At 39.0% G+C, this 21,095-nt stretch overlaps 1 protein-coding gene across 2 annotated transcripts in view; it reads right to left on the reverse strand.

Annotated features, from left to right (window-relative positions):
- Positions 1-1,967: 1,967 nt before the first annotated feature.
- Positions 1,968-21,095, reverse strand: part of CRIM1 (cysteine rich transmembrane BMP regulator 1) — a 188,149-nt gene continuing 169,021 nt past the window's right edge. For both annotated transcript variants that reach the window (XM_056357301.1, XM_056357302.1), the window contains 7 exons: positions 20,415-20,624; positions 15,163-15,378; positions 13,259-13,480; positions 8,760-8,954; positions 7,650-7,772; positions 6,009-6,196; positions 1,968-4,907 (listed from right to left, as the gene is read on the reverse strand). In XM_056357301.1, coding sequence (XP_056213276.1) covers positions 4,731-4,907; positions 6,009-6,196; positions 7,650-7,772; positions 8,760-8,954; positions 13,259-13,480; positions 15,163-15,378; positions 20,415-20,624 — 1,331 coding nt within the window. In that variant the 3' untranslated portion in view covers positions 1,968-4,730. The remainder of the gene's footprint in view (positions 4,908-6,008; positions 6,197-7,649; positions 7,773-8,759; positions 8,955-13,258; positions 13,481-15,162; positions 15,379-20,414; positions 20,625-21,095) is intronic.

The raw sequence follows: 21,095 nt of genomic DNA on the forward strand, positions 1-21,095 counted from the left end.
GGCGTGCGCAGGCGGCGGGAGGCGGCCCGGGGGGCCGGGCGGCGGCGGCGGCCAGGCGAGCTCGGGGGGGCTGGCCCCGGCCTCCCGCGGGGCGGGCAGGGGGGCGGGCAGCCGGGGCCGGCCCCTGGCAGGGCGAGGCGGCAGCCGGGCCTGGCGGTGCCAGCGAGCGCCGCTGCGGGCAGCCTCACGGGGCCCGGGCCTGAGGCGGCTCCCCGGGGCAGGGCCGGGCATGGAGCAGTGCTTGCCGTAACTTCAGGGTAACCGGGCAGCCTGGGGGCAGGTGGCGTTGGGGCTGTGGTTTTCCCCTCCGTTCAGCCACCTCACGCACATGACACCAAGTTTTGGAGACGCTCGGTTGGCGCCAGCACAGCCACTCCGCGCCCATCCTTTGCTGGCTCCATTTTGTGTCCTTATGTGCAATATCTTACAACGAGGGTTTTTTTATATAGCACTTTTCTGAGCCACGGTAAACTTCGCCATCTCCCACAGTACATAGCAGGAAATGTCTCTGCTTAACTTCAGTTGAGTGAGCCTCCTTTTAAGTTTCTTTTCATGCTTCCTCCTTGGTGTTTGGAAAGAGACAGGGCAAATGGAAAATTAACTCCCAGTTAAGCATCTCTGTGCCACTGGGGTAATTCAAAGACTTTTGTCCTATCCTGCTTGTCTACAGCTTTTTCAGGCTGACACCACTGTATACAACAGCTCTCCAAGCACGACGGTTTCTGACCCTGGCAGTAGTGCAGCAGCGGCCAGGAGTAGTTTGCGTGTTCAAATGCGGATGCGCTGTTGGTTTGTACATTAGCGCAGCGATGGTTTCCATTCCGTTCGGATGGAAACCAAGATGTTTGCAGGCAGAATTTGCAGATTCTGTTCTAGAAGACATAGTCTTCCATAGCCATAATCTTGGGAAGAACCAAAAATGCTGGAACAGGTAGCTAGCAAGTGAGAGGCAATTACAGGAAAGGCAGCATATATAAACGTAAAGGGAGGCACAGAAATACCAGTCTGTCCTAGCCAAAGTCAGTTATGGGCTTTGTGGTAACTGTTACTACTTGGGCATTTTGGATTATTGCAGCTACCTCTCCAAGAGCGCTGACTCAGTAGCAATCCCAAACAGTAAATACGATGCTAGAGCCAGGGTGTATGGTGCTTGAGCAACGTGGACACTTTCAATCCCTTTACCCTTGATTTCAAAGCGATGTAATAGGACGGGAAGTACAAGGAATGGCAAGGTTGGCCAGAAGGTATGGCACAGCTCCCGAAGAATCGTATCTTGGGCTTTCAGCACAAAAAAAATGGAGGAAAGATACAGGTCTCTAAATTAATGGGTGCCATACAGGTACTGATCCACTGCTGCTTTGAATGCAGAAAGTCGGGGATATCAAATTAAACCATCAAGGGGGTACGTTCAGAGAAAGAAAAGGAGGCAGTTTTTCACAGAGCAAGTGGATAAGCTGAAAAACTCCTTGCCTCAGAAGTGACATACCAGAACTTTATATCAAGTCCATTAACTTACAAATTACTAGAAGATAAAACATTATAGGCTAACAGGTAAAAAATAATCTGCGGCTCAGGAAGTCCAATTCCACACACTTTCTACAGGACCTCACGCTGGAGACCTGTATGAATGATTATGGCTTTCTGTCCAGTACAACTAGACCAGGTGGACTAAATAGCAGGACAAAGGCCTAACTTTGCATTTAAGAGATTGATCTTTGCTGAATGCCAAAGCTTATCTGGAATTCCACAAATCCCTCTAACGTGAAAATTCTTTAGTATAAAACTCAGAACTTTCTGTAACTGCAAGCTGTTCTTGACCCACTGTTCTGATCTAAGGTCAGCAGAACAGTAATGTGAATTCCTACTCCCAGGGGAAAAAAACTCACCGTAATATCAAGCTATGAACCAATGTCTCAAGGACCAGTGTATAGAAGTAATAAATACAAACACTTAAGAAAATAGGCAGATAGGTTTAAAATTTTTTTATTGTGCTGCCAAGAGCCAAATTACAAGAAACCGCCTTACAGTTAAAAAAGTAAACAAGCAATCTGCTGAACCGCAGTGCACTTCGAGTGCCACATATGCATCTATTTTTCAGAAAATTATATCTGCATTTCTCTTACAAGAGCACAACAGGAACCAAAGTAAAAGAGTGTAATGGATACAGCACATAGGATAAATCATATCTTTAAAATAATAATAATAAAATAATAATAATAAAAAACATTTTACACCATGTCCTATATCCTGCTAATATTTTCAGAATATGGCCTTGATTGTAAAACAAAAGCAAGCATTTACAATTTCTGGATAAAGACTGCTTACTCTTATGCAAGGAATGGATGTTTTGTCTTGACAAAATCTTTGTAGTAACTGGACAGAAACATCTCTGTTTCAATATCAGATTGAGTACAAAACACTGGGGAGACTACATTTTTTCTTACTGGTGGTTGGAAACTGAAGTTATATAAGCAGAAAAAATGTTGACCCTTATTGATACACCTATTTTTTTCTTTGATGCAAACAGCTAGAACACCTTTTTGATAGTCTAAAACAAAAAAATTGTTAATCTTCAGATTAATAAATTAGGTCATTATAATAATAAATTAGGTTTTTTTTTCAGTTTTAAAGTTCAGCAACCTCTGACCAAGTATTTACAACAATACTTGAGAGTTCCTTTACAAAAAATACATTTTCTTTTCACATTAAGCATACTGGGTATCTGTGTCTCTTATGACAAGCATTTGTAAAAGAAAAAAGGCAATGCACAAATGGGTAATTAGTATAAAAGTGCCAAGACCTGTTTGGAAAGTTAACATTGTATTATACAGTCAGAGTTATAAATGAGGCAAGCTACAACAAACTTCCAGCTTAATGTGGACAATATTCCAGTAGTTGTTTCAAACAATTGTTTGAAAAAAAAAAAAAAAAAGAAAGTAAGAAAAAAAAAAGAAAATCCAGGAGCTGATGGTGATATTCTGTGGAGCTGATTAGTGCTGCATGTATATTGTCATCAGTGTCTCTAGCCAATGCATTCATTAAAAAGCCTTTTTAAGGCTAAGCAGGAAAAGAAAAATAAGAAACACCCTGAAATGTAGCAAGTAGCAAGAGCAACGCTTACTGCTATAATCGTGCACGTACTGTACACACGCAAACACAAGAGTGCACACACACACACACACGCGCGCGCACACAAACACTTTCAAATCAAATCAAACTGTAGGTAGAATGAGATGCTCTTTTCTTGTCTTTCCTAAACTCACAAGCGATTAAGCATTGATATGGAATGCCTGTTTATCTGTTTCTGCTCTGGGTAAAATCTCTCTCAGATAAAAATACATTCAACAAGAAAAAAAATAGAAAAAATATATACTGTATACATAGTATTTTATATATACAGTATATATACGTATAGTGTATATACACATGCATGTATATATACATATGTATACCTACATGCATTTGTATATACATATATATACACAAACATACAAATACTTTTTGTTGTTTTTAGCATAATTATATTTACATAAATATTCCTATAATGCTAAAGTTTAAAGAAGCATGTTCTCCTTTTTTTTTCTGAGCTTCAAAAAAGGTGCTTGAGTAATATACAATTAAAATTAAGCAGCTTCCTAGCATGGAAGTAGTTTCTAAATCTGCATACCAGTAAATAAGAACATCAACAGGAAAAAAACAACAACCTTAAAACAGTCTCTTTTTTTACTCTCTTGTAAGCAAGAGCTTTGTCCAACAAAAATATTTTTCCTTCTCCTGTATGAACAACCAGAGATTGATACAAAGTAACAAAACAAAACCACAACAGACAAAACAAACAAACAAAAGCCCCTGGAACTGCATGGTGTTCTTGACTTTTCCTTCCTTCCTTCAATACTGCTGTCAAAAGATCCAGTGCTCATATCAGGAATTATTCAGGCCTCAGTCATTTGCTAACTCTGCCGAAGTCTGGCTAATCTAGCCAATCAGCTTTGAAGAAAACAAAAATAAAAACAAAAAGCAGCACAAGGTATAATTTTATACATCCTTAATAAACCCACCCTTTATTTTCTGCTATAACCTTTTCCTTGCTATTTCATTAACTACTGCAGCTTCTCATCATATAGAAAAATATTTGCAGCTACACCACCACACCTGTGATGTGACAAATTCTGTTCTAGGAGTATATTACTGTAGCAACAGCTGGGGGGAAAAAAAAAATCAGACCTTTTCATATTTTTTCACCTGGGGTTAGGCTTTGCTGCAACAGATGCGATTTCAGAGCAACAAGAAAAAACACTATCCTGCTGCTCGGCACTATTCTTTTATTAATTTTCTTGTCCAGCCAAGCATGACCAGCTTTTCTTCTCTGAAATTTCCTTTTACCTCATTGCCTACCCCTAACCCCTGATTCCCCCTCCCAAAACATCTCTACAGCTATGTTACAAGCAAATACGTCTTAACAAGTTTTAAAACTTTGGTTCTAAGGAAACACTTGGTCAGTTATCTCAAGGAAAAGTGGGAATGCTTTTTCTGGCACATTGCAGGAGTCAGAGCTCATCCCAGTAAGGTCTTAGAGCTGTACATGTAGTCACAAATCCAATACAATCCACTAAGCAAGTGCACAATTCTAGTTTTATTTTAATAGCAGACTTAGGTCTCTCTCTCTCACTCTCTCTCTCTCTCTCTCACTCTCTCTTTCTTTCTTAAATCCTTGGTAAGGGTGCAATTCTTCAAACTGTTTGATAGAAATTATCTGCCTGTAGGTTGTTCTGTTTCTGCATGCTGTAAAATCCACTGTATCTTGAATCTGGGTCTGCAATTCTTAGCATCCTCTGAGAACTGTCCACCTGGACCATGGTACCTTTCTTGCAGTCCACGTATACCAGTTGATTGTTTAGGCAAGAAGGCTGTTAAAACATAAAGGGAATATTGAGTACATTAAAAATTGTTTTGTATTCCACACAGTTTAAAAAGTGCTTGTGGTTCAAGTCCATGAGTAAAAAACAAAAATCAAATCAGCAATGAAAGAGTCTGGGCTTTCGCTAAACTTGGTAAAAGCTTATGCCAGGCACAGTAACAGACCAGCACTCTCTCCTGAATCACCATTTTTCATCTTCTGGATGGAGCTCTGGAATTTCCATATCCCAGATGGACTGGTTAAACCATCCTCTGTTAATCTAGTGCCACACAAGGGTTTAACTTTGTTGCCTCAGATGTGCAGCAGCTTGTTTCTGAGACTTTTAACAAGCTCTTCATTGCAAATCACTTTCAAGAATGTTTTGATCCTGGTTGTATTTCCACCACGAGAATGAGACAGATCTCAGCTGTTATAGATAGTCCTGATATGGGGTGTCCTATGGGAACCTTCTCTATTCCTTTCTGGGGTGGTTTATGTATTACCTCCTCAATTACGAAATCCTCTACCTTTTATCTAGTATTTGCTAAGTGTTACCTCCTTGCAGAGCAGTCTGTTATTGCCGAGATGCCCGTGTTGACGTGGCACTTGGTAGACCTGTAATTACTTGCTTGTAAATGTAGAACAGGGGTTTTAATTTAAGGCAAATGCCAGTAAGTGAGAGTCTGAGTATGTAATGATCTACAAATTTGAATGTGCATTAAAAATATTGCTCAAAGAAAGAGTTTTAAAGTGGATGAAAGTTAAAAGCAAAGATAGTTTCTTAAAGAGTTTGGCAACAGGTAAGAAAATGGCATGTATTTACCTACACATATACAGAGTTGGAATTTTTTGTTTTGCTGACCTTGATTTCTATCTAGTGACGACTCATTACTATATGGAACAGGAAATGTTTTCTTTTGGTAGTAAATAAAGTCATTTAGGAGACTAAATAAATACCAACAGACTGGCTAGTATAAAACGGCTTAAGATATAAGGAGAAAATCATTTGAGAGCATTCACACGATGTGAAGTCAATTGCATCCTACACAATATTCCAGTTAATCCTGTTTTCCAAAACATGAAAGCCTGGAAATAGACATAAACACGGCACCTTTGTTGGCGCTTTGTAGCAGGACACTGGAATCCACTGCTTTTTCTGATTGACAAGCAGAAGGACGATGATCAGTAAGAGCGCTATCGTGATTGGAATTGTCACCAAGGCAACAGAGCTAACTGACGCATCTTCACTTGGGTGCGGTCCGCTGCTGCTTCTGTACTCGCCCTGGAGATGACTCATGTCTGCAAGGCAAACGCGAGCGTTTGTTGGTAATTATACATGGGCCTTGACCGTAAAGAAGACTGTAATTATAGAAGTCCCCGTCATGGATCTTGTCAGTCATGAATTTGGACTTTCTCTCCTGAAATGTCACTTTATTTATATAAATTAGAACAACTGAAAGCTAGTATCTTGTACAGGGACTACATTAGCCGGGGAAAGGCCATCAAAAAGAGGAAACAGGATGGAATCTAAAGCACAATAACAAGCCAGCTGGACAATAACCTCTTAGGTCAGTTGCATTTGCATCATCTTATCTGATCGCAACCAAATTCCCACTTGCACAAAAATCAGCCTGTGTTTCTGTGCTGAGGAAAACCTGGAAGTCTTCAGATGAAAGTCCTAACTCCCACCCCACTCCCCGCCCCCTTCTAAAAACCAGTGAAGACAATTAGGATGTGTTCGCTCCGTCGTTTGTTGGGAGCATATTACAATACTTGCACCACTCAGCCTGTGAAAACAGACTGCTGGCAGTCTACTAGACTGTACCAGGTTTTGCAAATAATTGCAAAGAATGGTAATTTTCAATGACCTATACAACATTCCCATACAGTTGGCAGTGTGTTTATAATCTGCAGCCAAGATAGTTGCAAGCCAGCTAGTAAAGCCTGTGAGAAATGAAAATGCTGTAATTATAAAAGTGTAAGCTTACAATTTTGTAAGGCAGTTAAAATTTCATGTATCCTTTCATCCAAACTGTAATATGCTATGACACCATGCTTAGATTAAAAAAAATAAAATTAATAAATATATATATATACACACACAGAAACACAAGTTTAGGTAGTCCTTCAATTAGAAATGGTTAACAAAGACTGTGTGAGAGTGTTTCTCCTACCCTGGAATAATGGTTTCAGCACAGTTTTAAACATAAGATGCACCTACATCCTTAGACAACTTTATTAGCTCTGTGCCATTATACCTGAAATGTTTTTTTTTAAAAAAAAACCTCTGATATTTATATATGATACGTGTTAAGTTGTGGTACCTGTCCTTCCATTTTTATTTATCAATGTAAGAACGTCAAATGGATCAAATGAAGGTCTGTCAACTCCAGTGGCCTGACAACAGCCTGCTTTCTAATTTTTGTATCAGAAAAGACACTGCAGAATCACTCCTCATTCACCATTTTATCACATTTTTCATTTTACAGAACTCCATCACACTAACACAGATGTTTCTTCCAAGTTGAAGACGGAATGATAATGAGACCAAATTGCATAAATATAATTTAATAGACTGACTCATCTTTACTCAAAGCAAAATGCATGTGAGAGTCGTGCGCTGAAGAATACTCTCAGATAACCACCTTTTCAAAGCATTATACAGATGCTACCTCAATAGAACAACCTAGACACATTAAAACAGGGGGAATAAACACAAACCTAAGTCAGCTTAGTTCATATCAGACCTTACCTCTGTGAATGTGGATGATGTCATTTTCACTTGGTGTTGGCCAGTTTGGTACTTCCAATTCAATGTCTCCTCGATGATTTGTCTTCTCGATGGGGATGTTAGTAGGTTCAGGTACATACATCTCTGTGAAAGGAGGTTAAATGTTTCACAAATTACAGGCTGCTTAACTTCCCAGTGCGGCTCTTAATTCAGGAAACATATTCAGCCATCTGCAGCTCTTTGTCCTGTGAAGCCTTTAATTTGTTTCAGAATTTTCACCATGAATAGTCTGGGGGTTTGTTTTAAAACTTTTTTCATACTGTATATGGGATACATGCCTGCTGCCATTATCATCCTAATGTGAATTGGATGACAGAGTCATGTGGACAAATCTGCTTTTGAAAATACAATTTCAGAATACATGCCTTACTACAGTCTTGTTCCTTTGTGATACTAATTAACAAAAATACCAAGGGAAGGCTACATCTTCTCAGCTCAGTTGTAAACTGTCATTGCTGGTTTCTTTGCCTTCCTTTTTTTGTAATTCTCAAAGCAAGAGAATTGCAAGAGGGGGTACTGCTGAATCTCCCCAGTTGTCCTGTTGGAAGCAGTTACCAGCTGATTGAGTAAGACGAGCAAACTCCCACTGAAGTATGTCAGAACTAGCATTAAAAACTGGTTGCAATTCTTATGCCTCTTGTGTCTATAGCTAAAAAAATGTTATATTACTTTTACAACAAGTTAAAATGATGAATAAAGCAATGCGATATTTGAAAAGTAATGAAGAGACTCAGAAAAGACAGAAATGTTAATCACTGACAGAATCTGCAGAGATGTAAGAATATTCATTTTCCTACTTCACTAATGTATTTCCGTAACCTTGTGAAAGGACACAGCAGGGGCAAGCAACTAATTTTTGAATTCACAGTTCTCAGAATAAGCAAAATTCAAACTTACATATTTGCACAATATGCCTATCTGTTAAGAATATTAATTTTCCTGAAGTCTAAACATCTGTTGTCTTCTTGATACTGTTCAAACATGGACTGATGTTCAAAAAACAATTAAAAACCTTATTATCAGTCCTGGAAAACCAGCATTACGGTTACCTGGGTTCTCACATCATGTTACCTGGACACATGGGACAGCAGCTTCCCTCCACGTTGATGGGTTCAGCACAAGGCAGGGGTGGGCAGCTGACAGTGGAGCACAGAGTCTGACCCTGCAGGCAGTAGCAGTGTGTGCAGCTGTCAATGTCCCAGCGTTCCTCATCTGCGTACGTTTTTCCACTGAAGTGGCAGACCACTTTCTTTGGAACGGTATCTTCTGTTGAAGGAAAATGGTGGTGTGATCATGTGGTAATGGCCAATTACCCACAAATCTGCTTTCTTCCCCAAACACAAAAGTGAAACAATAGCTACAAAGAAATCCCATCTGTAATTAAAAAACTCTCTTTACATCTTCCAGAAAATCTGTGTCAAAAAAGTGTCATTCCTGCTTCTTTATGAAGTAAATAATTAGCCTGGGCTGCTTCTCCTCATCTTCCTCACGCAAGAGACTGGAGGATGGATGACTGGGACATGAAATGATGGTATCAGAACTGCTGTGAAAATTAGGAAAAACTGATTTATGTTTGACTGTCTGAGACTGCCATCTCCTCCTCCTTGTTTCCGAGTAAATCCTATTTAACAAAGAAAAAAACCCAAACTTCCTACGTTTTTAAATACCAAGGTTAAAAGAAGATGAACTCGAACTGGAATACTTGAAGAAGAGATCAGGCAGGATGCCAAGAAGGATGAAGTAACTCAGGTGACATAACTAGAAGTGCTTAGACTATTTATTATGATAAAACAGATTCAAAACCAATCTGATCATTCCCTGTAACCACATCAATGGAAACCTCCAGAAAAAGGGCAATAACCAAACTCAATACATTTTTTCATGATTAGTATTAGATAAATTGGAAATTGGTGTGATCTTAACTCTCAGAAAAAAAGTGAGGTTCCAGAACACCTTTCCCAAAGATTGAGAGCTGTAAAACTAACAACTTTTCAGATAGTTTAGACAGATTTTGACACAGTATGTGATAGGGACCTGCACTTGATGAAGCAAGTAGGTCTTGGGAAAACACTTAAAAGACGACATTTTTTGCCTAAGCATTCGATACACCATTTTTTCTTATGCTGCATCCTATGCAAGCCTTTTAGACGGTCTGCAGTATACTGTCTACTTCACTGGGAAGACAGTCATGAATTGCTTACTCTAGGATGTTTTCTGCTGCTATAGCACTTTATAGATAATTAAAAATAAAACTACGCAGCAGAACCTCCAAAAGCCAACCAGTACCTCATTTTCATCTTAGCTTCTTGCTGCCTTTTTTATTTAAGAGGCAAAAATTATGATGATGAAACTTGCTGATGACATGAATTTGCAGATTAAGCATGTGCATGAAGTAAAGGAATGAAATCGCAAAGTAACCTTCTTAAGCTGTCAGAGAAATACTGGTTTAACATTCACACAGATCACATATGTAAACATGTAAATATTAGAATTACCTCCCAAATATAAATAAAAAAAAAAGTATTAAATAATTTGGCCACCAGTACAGCTTTTAATTAGTGACAACATATTCTCCAAGTAGAAGATTTTGTAAGTGAATATGGGGTGGAAATTGGAAAGAAAGAGCGGGAGGAAAAAGTGGCTGCAAGCTGCAGAAAGCACAGTAGGTTCTTCCAGTGATGATGTGCATGTTAGCACATAGAGCCAGTGAAGCCCTGTGTTGGTCAGAAAGTAGATATGGCTGGGGAGAGGGTGAGGCACACAGCCTCAGCGGTCCTCTTATGCATCCCTAAAGCTGAGCACCCCCTGTGCACTCGGGGCTGATTTGCCCCCGAAGTGCTACCTTGCCCTGCTCAGGACAGCTTCTTCAACTCAGCAGCTGGTTTTGCTGGAAAAGTCCTTTAACTTGCTCAGGCTTTTGCAAGTTTTTAGAGAACACATTACTATTTAATAACAGTAAATGTTTTTTGGAAGAATGAACAATGGTAAAATCATAATAGCAGTGTTGCACCTTTGAACCTCAAGAAGAAACTTTTAAGTGCTAGGGAAATATTGCCCTGTGCGTGCCTCCTGTTTTGGTGTCCATCTCTATGCAAGCAGAAGCACAGGATGAAGATCACAACATCACAGAATCACTTAGGTTGGAAAAGACCCTTAAGATCACCAAGTCCACACCACCACACCACCACCAAGTGCTTAAGGACAGTGGAAACAAGAGAGACTTGCAGTAAGAAACACAAAAAAGAAGACTGCGTGCAGCTCTATCAGTCTTCTCTCCAGTTTCCTCTAGCTGCACCAGTAAATCAGTCTCATCTGGTAAACAAACAGTTGTTTGCTTTCTCTCCCTCTGTTTTCCACAGAAGACTAATCTTGTCTCTAATCAAATAGATATCCCTTTATCCTCTCTAAAGTAGAAGGTTATCTTTCCAAATTAATCTTTCTTTCCACAAGAAAGAAGAATGTTGAACACACAGGACTGAATTTGAGGATTCAGACAAACAACAAAGCATCCTGTAAAATTTAGAATTTGAAACTACACTAACTTGTTAGGCATTAACCAGCTCTGGATCTAGAAAGAAGTAGAACACAGTGCTAAAACCCTGGTGAATGTTTGAAATTCCAATAAATGAAGAAGGCCTGTTTCCACAGAATTTGCCTACTACACATTTTATCAACAATGACATGAAAGGAGCAAGGACCAATCTGTACAAAGATGTGCTTCACAGCTCTCAATAAATGAAGAGTAAACCCGTAAGAACCAGGAAGACAAAAATTAAGAGCATCATCTTACTCCTCTTATAAGCAAGAGTACTTCGTAAAAAAAAAATTAAAAAGTTGTTTCCATGAATTTCAGTTATTTAGATACAAAACATTTTTACAGTATCATCATTGAAAGTCTTTGTATCTGAAGCACTAATTAAAATCTAGCTTCTGTATTTCTTATAGCTGCTACTAAAAAAACCAAACCATGCTTTTAGAGCTCATACAGTTAAGTACTGGCAATATTGTGCAAGATTCAAAGTAAATTAATTAAAGCCGTATCTACATGTTGTGTGTATGTATTTGCAAACCTGACATGCAACGTGTAGGCACTAAGTTCTAGAGGTTTTACTGTTGTAGTTGTTGGCACTAGTCCTTGTGGTGTACCCCTTACTCTACCCCAAAAAGAATTCTCCAGTACAGTACTAAGGCTCATGTTCTGACTCTACAGGTCTGATTGTCGACATTTGCATACACTGTGGTTTTTTTTAAGGTTAAAATGTATTCTGGGTTGAAATTATCTTTATGGTTGGCAAAGTCAATCACTGGAAGAAAAGCCTGCAGAAAGACAGTTGTCAAAGAAACTTTAAATCTTCCCCAGTTTGTAGACAAACCATGATCAGAAAGTAATAATAGGATAACATGGTATTTTCCCCGCAAAGCGTCCTCATCAGGAATCCAAATAGGGTTCCAAGCATAAATGAAATTTTGATAATTTCCAGCCTTTCCAGGCATTTCTTTGATGGAATTCCTTTCATATCCTATAAAACTGTATCAGCTATTATTAAAGATTTTTTTATCTTTAATCTGAATTAAAGATTTCAAGAGCTATATCAATGGAACGTACCTGAAGGACTTCACAACCTTTCTGGCACCTGTCTGATGAAGAACTGTTTTGTTTATAGATGGGCAAGTTGATTCACATGTTCAATTAACACTAAAGCCTGTCAATTTTATTATATTCCTTTTTACTGAATTTTTTTCTACTGTATCTCCCCCTACTACGTTTGGAACTGAAGGTTATAATATGCTCTGAATGCTTACCAACAATACTACTAAGACTTGATTTCAGTAAGTGCATTATAAAGTTCTTGTCTATCAGCTTCCATTCTACAGCCTTTGTACTTACTGTGAACTCACAAAAAAGTAATCTGTGAATAAATGCTCCTATTCAAAATACAATGAAAAAGTGATCAGTAATCTCAAATTCTGCAACTTCAAAAATGCCTGGCAATTTTCACTGTCTACAGCATCCACCATTCACTTCAACTCCAAATTCAAAGCTAGTGCACGACCCTTAATTCTTTATGCATTTTTAGTATTTTTAAAAAATTGGGTTTTTTTAAAAAAATGTTTTCCCTAATTTTTTCTCAAATATATTATTTCGCCTCTTCTATAACTATCTTCAGCGAACTTCCTGGTTTTTTTTCCTGTATTCTAATTCGGATGCTTTATTAACACTTCTCCCTTCAGTGAAATTTCATAATGCAATGGTAATTAATGTTTTCCTCATATCATCACATAGATCTTGACATAACATATGTGTTACCTAGTAGATCTTTTAAATAAAACAGTTTTTGTGTAATGTTTTCACCTAGTAAGTTACATAACCATTTTCAGGATGATGTCTTTTCAAGCTTGTAGACAAATTACATTTACATCTTTGTGCACTTCTACCTAAAAATGACAAATCACGAGGCACAAACTGCATCTCCCCAAAACAGGGAGAACATTTTTCAATTTGGAAATAAAACTTTTTTCTTATTCCCAAGAAGGGAACAGCAATTTATCAACTATTTTTATTTGCTCACCAATACAGTAAGGACAACACTGTCCCTTTCTCAGCACCGGTCTCTCACAGGATACTGGTGGGCAAGACTCAGAGTAGCATCTAATCACACCGTCCATGCAAATGCAGCTAGTGCAGACATTGGGCTTCCAGGACTCTGCTGTCAGAAAAATATCTCCTTCATCATTTTTGCAATAACTGGGCATGCTCTCATTGCTTGATGAAGAGGGCTGAAGAGGCTCATCTGTAAATATAAACAGATTAAGTTATTTAACTTACAGTAGGACACATCTCTCATATTTCCTTACAGAAGGTTCACCCTTGAAGAACACAACGGAATTGTAACAATTTGGCTCACTACTTCGGAAGAACTAGGACAGAGCATTATGCCTCTTCAGTACTTCATGTGATAAGGATCTCATGATGTGCTCAAGAACAAAGTTTATGTAGACCTTTACTGAGTTTACTTAAAGAAAAAAAGAAAAGGAAAGAAAAAAGAACAGCAAAGTGAAAAACAATCGCCATCAGAAGCAGCTGAATTTAAAACTTAAATCTAAAACTTGAATCCCAGCTTCTGCAACGTCAGTTCAAATCCTTGAATGATGCAAAGTGAAAAGCTATTATGCTGCTGTCAACCTTTGCTAGCGGACTTACACAAGCTAATTATAAACTGTTGAGAAACAAATGGAACTTGATTGGGCTTCAGCTTGATGCCGATGGGCCTGCTTTAATTCTCATGCCCACACATGGAAGAGACATATTTCTGCAATGAAGCTGTATCTTAATAAATATTATAGATCAAGAAATATATGACTGTATGTGCAGAGAACATGTAAGAAAAGGAGAAGAAGAAAAAAAATTTGAAAGGATTCATAAGGGCACTCAGGGCAGGTTCTCAATCTAACTGCATAAGTTATGAGACCAAGCTCCTTATATAGCCAGTGAGAAAAGATCAGCTCCTTCAAACAGCGTTTTGAAGTTAAGCAAATGTTGCTGTTATTAATAACGAGAAAAAGGGAAGCCAGGAGAACTAGCTTTTTCACTGAAAATATTTTCTCAGAAAAAAAACCCAAAACCAAACCAAATCAAAACCCCAACAAACACCCTGTAGAAGAAATGGCAAAACCTAACTTTTTTTTTTCCTAAAGTAAAATTTTTTAGATTTTGTTTTTAATGAAGACAAGTATTTTCACAGCAAGTTTATATACTGTTCACAGGTTTGGACTACATTTCCAGTACACTAAACTCCCCCATTTGCTATGTAAAATAGGAATTCACGTGCACTTATAATTGCATCTCTTTCCTCAGGGGAAAGAAAATTCTGTTACCCTTCCTGACACTGTGAGGCAGTCTAGGAAAAATCTGGCACACCTGCTGGGCTGGAATGCTTTGATATTACTCAGTTGCCTTCAAGTCACTCTCAGATCATACCAGGTGAAGGTAAAAGCAAACAGAAGTATTTCTGAGACCAAATCCCAAATAGACAAGATAGTAACAACATGGTTCATAAAAAACAAGGCATGTAGAAAGGAAAACAAACAAGTCTGTATATGCCTAGCACTTTGATTACTTTCAATACTTTCGAAGTTTCTCTAATCCTGCATGCTTCCATAAATGAGCCAGTGCATATTTCAAAGATCTTCCAACTAAGGATTCTGATTCTCATGCAACCCCTACATTATTAGATTGTCTTAAAAGATGTTCAAACTCCAGGGCCACAACCCCCTTTACATGTAAGATAATCTCTTGCACACGGTCCAGTTTTGCAGTTGAAATAGAGGACTGCAGGCTCTCACTCCAAACCGCTGAAGAACAAAGGCACCACCACAACCAGCTGTGCTCATAGCAAAACATTCAATATTCACATCTTACGTTCTCAGATCAAGAAAGGACTGTGATGAAAGGACTCTGGTTGTCAGTATATACCTGGGCACTGTGGACAGCAGGAGTCCTGTGTGCGGGTGGGGTTTTGACAAAGAAGAGGTGGACAGACTTCGGTCTCACACAGGACACGTCCACTGTGGCACGTACATTGCGTGCAAGAATCAATATTCCATGTCTCTCCTTCTACAAAGTATTCCCCACCAGGAGCATGACAGATTGATGGACTAGTGAGCTCTGGCTTCTGCACAATGATTTCATCTGGGAAAAACAGAATTAGAAGACAGGCAAAATCAACTGTGACTCTAATGATTAACAAATGTACCCAAGATTAGTAATGTCTGTTATTCTTGACAATACTAGGAGTAACAAAACCAGCTACAAATATATTCTTAATGAAGCTCTTTCAATTTTATGTCACTTTTGACTTTGTCACCTGCATCTCATGGAAGAAGGGAAAAATATAAACAAGAAACAATTTGAGAATCAGTCTTGAAGCATTCCTTGCATTTCAGAAAAAAATCAAACCAACCAGTGACACAGGAATTCGAAGAGACACCTGTCATTTTCTGAAAAACTGTACTCATTGGACAGTTTCTTAACTGCTAAATATAAGCGTAAGTGCAATTCCTGAAAGGATGGATAGGTATGCTTTTCACATGGGATTTAGAAAGTCCAGACTCAACTGTCTGTCTTAAAGTTTCCTGAGTGATACATGTCTGTAGCATTTGGTGCCAGATTAAACACAGAACCCCCTACCCAAACTCCTAGAAACAGGAAGCACTTAACACTGGTGGAAGTGCTTCAGTGCTTCGTTCCATTAAAAAAATAATTAAATAATTAAAAAAAAAAAAGAAATCTGCAGTCTTTGAAATAAAAACTGGACCTAAGGAGATGCTAGGGTGTGTAGACTCATATTTCCAGTGACTGTATCTCACCAAATGAACCTTAATTCCTTTCTGAAAAATTAATTACATTACCTCTACAGCCCTGGCTAAAAGATCCACCAGCCTCTAACCTGGCAGTTTAGAGCACAGATTTGACCTCCTTCAAGTTAAGAAAGGAACTGAAGCTGTTTCCCTGTTCAGCATGAGTGTCCTCTAGCCACAGGGGTACTGAAAAAATGGGGGAACTCTTTTTACCTCTTGGTGTTTTAAAAGAAAAAAGAAACCTGTCCTGCACTTTGGAAGTGTTCAAGCACTTAAAATCAAGAAAAGGTTATGGCACGAACTGCATCCTCACAGCCTGCTTAAAATGCATCAGCAGCCCACTCCCACATAAGGGGCACTGAGGGCAATACTAGTTGCCTGCTTAACATGCAGTTGCTTTGGATCTGGAGTGAGTCCACCAGCTTTTTCCATGCACTGTGTATAGGAACCGAGATGCCTCACACAGCATGTTTTATTCAGCTGCAGAAGCCATGAGTTTGAAAGCTACGTGCTGCAACATGAAGCTTCAGGCCTCTAAGTGATGTTGTCCTTCAGCCTGAATTCAACCCAGGTAACACTGGACAACTAAGGGGCCTACTCAGAACTGAGCTGCCTCAGGTTCCCTGTGCTGTGAACGGAGGGGAAGAGAAAGTGGCTTCCAGGTAACAACACTACATCTCTAAACCACCTTCTGAAGGTCCCTCTCTTCTACTCAATTATAAAGACGCTTAATGTGAAAATCATCCTAATGCAAGTATCTTGTTAAGGACAGTAAAGTTAAATGGACAGCTGCTCCTCTTCTAAATGGGCAGGCCAAGGCTCACAAAGTGCACGTGCTTCGCCCCACATCGGCAGCACTGCTGTACCTGCCTGGAGAATGGTGTTTCTGCCCTGTGCTCCACAGCATTGCCGTGCAGAAGACACACCACTCAATTACTTGTTTTCATTTCTGGAGAATGATCAGTAGAACTCAAGGATCCCGACTCTGGCCGATCATACTCCATTCACAAAGTACTCGCACATTTCTTTTTCCAGGGAATTATTTTATCTTTCATTTATTTGCTTATGCTATGCTTTTCCTATTGCTTACATTTATGAACTATGTATGTGATTCAGCAGCCAGCAGCATTTACCTGAAGCGAGATAGCTGGTCCGCTGCCTTGTCACTGTTTGGTTTTTATTTCAGCTGGAACAATATGTTACATTTTATAGCATAGCATCCTAACATGGCAAAAGCAATACTAATTCTTATCTGGAAATTTTCTGAGTCATCTCCTTCACATTTAGTTCTCTGCAGTCACAGGCCTGTTTTACTACAGCTCATACACTGTTCATAATCAGAAAAGCGTAACCACATAGTACTGCTGTACATACAGTATCGCCTACTGGTCCCTTTGCTGCATGGATACTGATGTATCACTGCAACTCAATTGCTACAATATTTCTGAAGGAGCAACTAGCCAAACAAATACATGCTTTCTGGACAGTGTGGCTCTGCAAAACACTAGCAGTTAATGGCTTTCTAAATCCTACAAGAAACCTGGAGCTTTTCAAAAGCATTGCGACAGCCCACTTAAATCTCTTAATATACAGAAACACAATTAAAATGAACGTTGCAGCAGTCAAGGTATACCTTGCTCTGTTGAAAACTAACTTTTTGTTCAGTCTGAAAAATTACCTCGAGAGCTGCCACTTCCCTCTTGATCAGTTAAAGTGCAATTCAAAACTCAGTACATCAGGATTGCTGGTCATTTCAATATCCCTATGCCAGACACATTCGAGTGATATGTTCACAGTCTCACAATTCCAAACTGCATTCCTGCCTACTGAAAGCCTCGATATTTATTTAACATCAGCGGGGAATCAATACATTGCAAAATAAAATCAGAAGTACATTTCTAACAAATATAAAACCTCAGTGGGGAAAGAAAACCACACTGGGACTAACTTGGCCATATTAATTCAAGCACTTAGATATGCAATCACTTAAAAAATGCTGTGTCTGCCCTTGCATTGTAAGAGTTTACACCAAGTATGGCTTTGCTAACACAGAAGCTAAGGTGACCAGTACTCGAAAGCAGGAAAGACATCAGAGAAACCTGTGCAGACATTATACCTCAAGGGAATGGGCACTACTGGGTAAGCAATTGCTCTTTTATACTAGAGACCAACATTGCTGATGCTCAGAATCAGACACTGATCTCATCCACAAGAAATGTATAGCATAGGAAGATAATCTCATACCGATGTTTCTTCCATGAACATTGGGCTTATGAATGGATTTACCCAAACTCATTCTCTGTACACAATGTAACTAACCACTGGTGCTTCCAAAAGACCAAAATTAACATTACGCTTATTTGAATGCTCTGAGGTGCTCTGTATGTGTTAGGTAAATCACTGTGCACAAGTATGCTGATAATAGAGTGAAATCAGGAATAAGTCTTGGAGACCTAACAACAGAATTGCTGGAACCGGAACAACCAACCTACATTTTTTATTTTGAATCTTGAATGAGTATGTAACGCCAGACTGACACGCTAACCTGTGCCCATCCATACGAAGTATACCATCCCCTACAATAATACACAAATTATTGTGAAAGGTGAGTGACTGCTGCAGGTACTCCAACAGCAACTTCTGTGCAGCCCTGAATTCCAGCTAGTGCAAGTGGAAAATAACATCCCTGTCTAGTAACATGACTTTAGGAATACGATATTCTGTATTTATTATTTGCTGTTTGGCTGCTCCTCCTAGAACAATATTTGCCATTGAATCTTTTTGTTGTTTTGTTTTCTCCCCCTGCTCGAGGTTTCACAGGGCAGAGAACTGGATTATTTAAAACAGACTGGATGTGCTTGTGTGTGGGGAGCTGGAGGAAAGAAAGACAATATCTGATGGGATGCATACAGACCAACATGGCACACTGCTGTGGCAAAAAAATGTGCTCTAAGCTGATAAAACACTAAGGTTCCCTTTAAACATGATCTCTAAATTCCCTGTCAGACTAGCCAGAAACTCAATAACAGAAGAGAAGATAGTGAGCGAGGGATTGTTCCCCTAGTGTGGGTAACTGATGGGATTATCCTCCTTAGTGTTTCCATCTCAGCTAAAAAATTCATTAATGGTTTTCTTTACTAAGATGCTAAGCACTAAGAGCCTGGCCTCAGTGAGCACTGCTAAATTACTTAGTATTTAAAATAGCTTTGGCTCCTTGAAAGCCAGTGCCAAAAGCAACACCACAGCTGGCCATGGAACCACAGGAACCACAGCCCCAGCCTTGACGCTAAGGGGAGGAGACTGGTGCAGGCTGAAAAAGGCTGGAAGGGAGGCAGACCTTTTGGAGTCTCCCACCTTTTTGGGAACTATGTTTTTCCAGTTATCACAAGGTGAACTAGATTGGAGATCACCATTTGTCTAAGGAATCTAAAGAGATTAGTTACCTTAGGTGCTAGGGACGATACACTCTTCTCTGTCACTTTTAGAAACAGGCTCTGGCTGCTTATTTTGCCCCCAGGATTTCCCGTTCCTTACAAAGAATTTGAAACAGTTCGTAATTGCTTATACCCTGCCAGTGCTGTCTTACCATTTTGCTATTTATAGTAGTATCATGAGCCTGGTTGTTCCTACTGGTAACATGACTTCCAATAAAGTCACAGACAGTATCACTGTATTACAAAAGAATCTGTTTCGCAGAAAAAATATTGTAGGAATCATTCTGAAGACAGAGGGCATGAATCTTACACTCTACTCACACTCTTTAACATCTTTCATAGATGTTTTTCACATTAACACTTATTAAAAATGTACTGAAATGCAGCATTAATTGTACACTACCTTCCCACTGAAAGTATTGAAATAATCTTCTACTGCTGGTGGCACAGGAGCCTTCCCTCAGAACAGAGAATTATGATGTTCAATTACTTAAGAAGTCTGTTCAAATATGTACTCCTCTGAGGGCTTGTGAAACATACATCAGGAGATGAATTTTAATAAAACTCCAAATTAAAAAAAAGAAAATGCAATGGCTTATTATAATACTTGCTAATATAGGTAACAAAATTGTATATGAGTATGAATTTTCTATCATAGCTAATATAGACCAGAAAGTTTTTCTACTTTAAAGATTTCAATGTGTCAGAGATTAACATGTAAGCACCCACAACATGCACGTGCTTTAAATAGTTAAGTTCCCATTTTTCACATCTGAAATCTCAATGAAAGACACTCATCATGTTATATTTGGGCATAGAAACCTTCATGTATACCTATTGCTGAACGATGCATGAGATTATCTTCATGTACTAGGAAACAGAACACATGTAAAATGAAACCTGATTACAAAGCATAGAGAAACAAGCACGGTACCTGGACATGATGGGCAACACTGCCCTGGATGTATGGTGGGGTTGCCACAATTAGGAACAGGGCAGGTGATCAGGGCACACATTTCCCGTCCATTGTGACAGTAACATTCCCTGCAGCCATCGTGCCAGCTCTCCTCGTTCTCATGTCGGCGCCCATCCATTGACAGGCAAGAGCCTGTTTTAACGGGAGGCATAAGAGAAGCAGTTGCCTCTGCACAAAATCAAAGGAAAATGAAGTTTCCTGGTAAGAGTATGTTGCTTAGGAAAAAACGACACCAACTTTCATGCCTGGATTGCATTTATTTTTAAAGCACATTTAAGACCAAGTGAATAATAATTCTATCATTTATACTTAGAAATAAAGTGACAACACACATGAAACAGTTAAAAGGTATACTGGAGGGGATGGCAGGATGTACTAGAATGTATTTCCCTGGAAAATATTTTCACTTCTTTCTGCATACCTATACTGTTTTTTAATCATACAGAAATGCAAAACCCACTAAGTAATTTAAGAAAAAAAAGAAATGCAATGGAGGGAAACAGAACGAAGCACAAAGCATATTTAAAATGAAACCATTAAATTTTACAGTGTATTAGATTATCTATAATGTGCGTATCTGATAGCAAGTAGAATATAAAAGCATTTACAAGAGCTAAGGATGGTCTTTTATAATGAATG

The sequence above is a fragment of the Falco biarmicus genome, chromosome 12 (assembly GCF_023638135.1).
Source record: "Falco biarmicus isolate bFalBia1 chromosome 12, bFalBia1.pri, whole genome shotgun sequence".
NCBI classification, from domain to species: domain Eukaryota; kingdom Metazoa; phylum Chordata; class Aves; order Falconiformes; family Falconidae; genus Falco; species Falco biarmicus.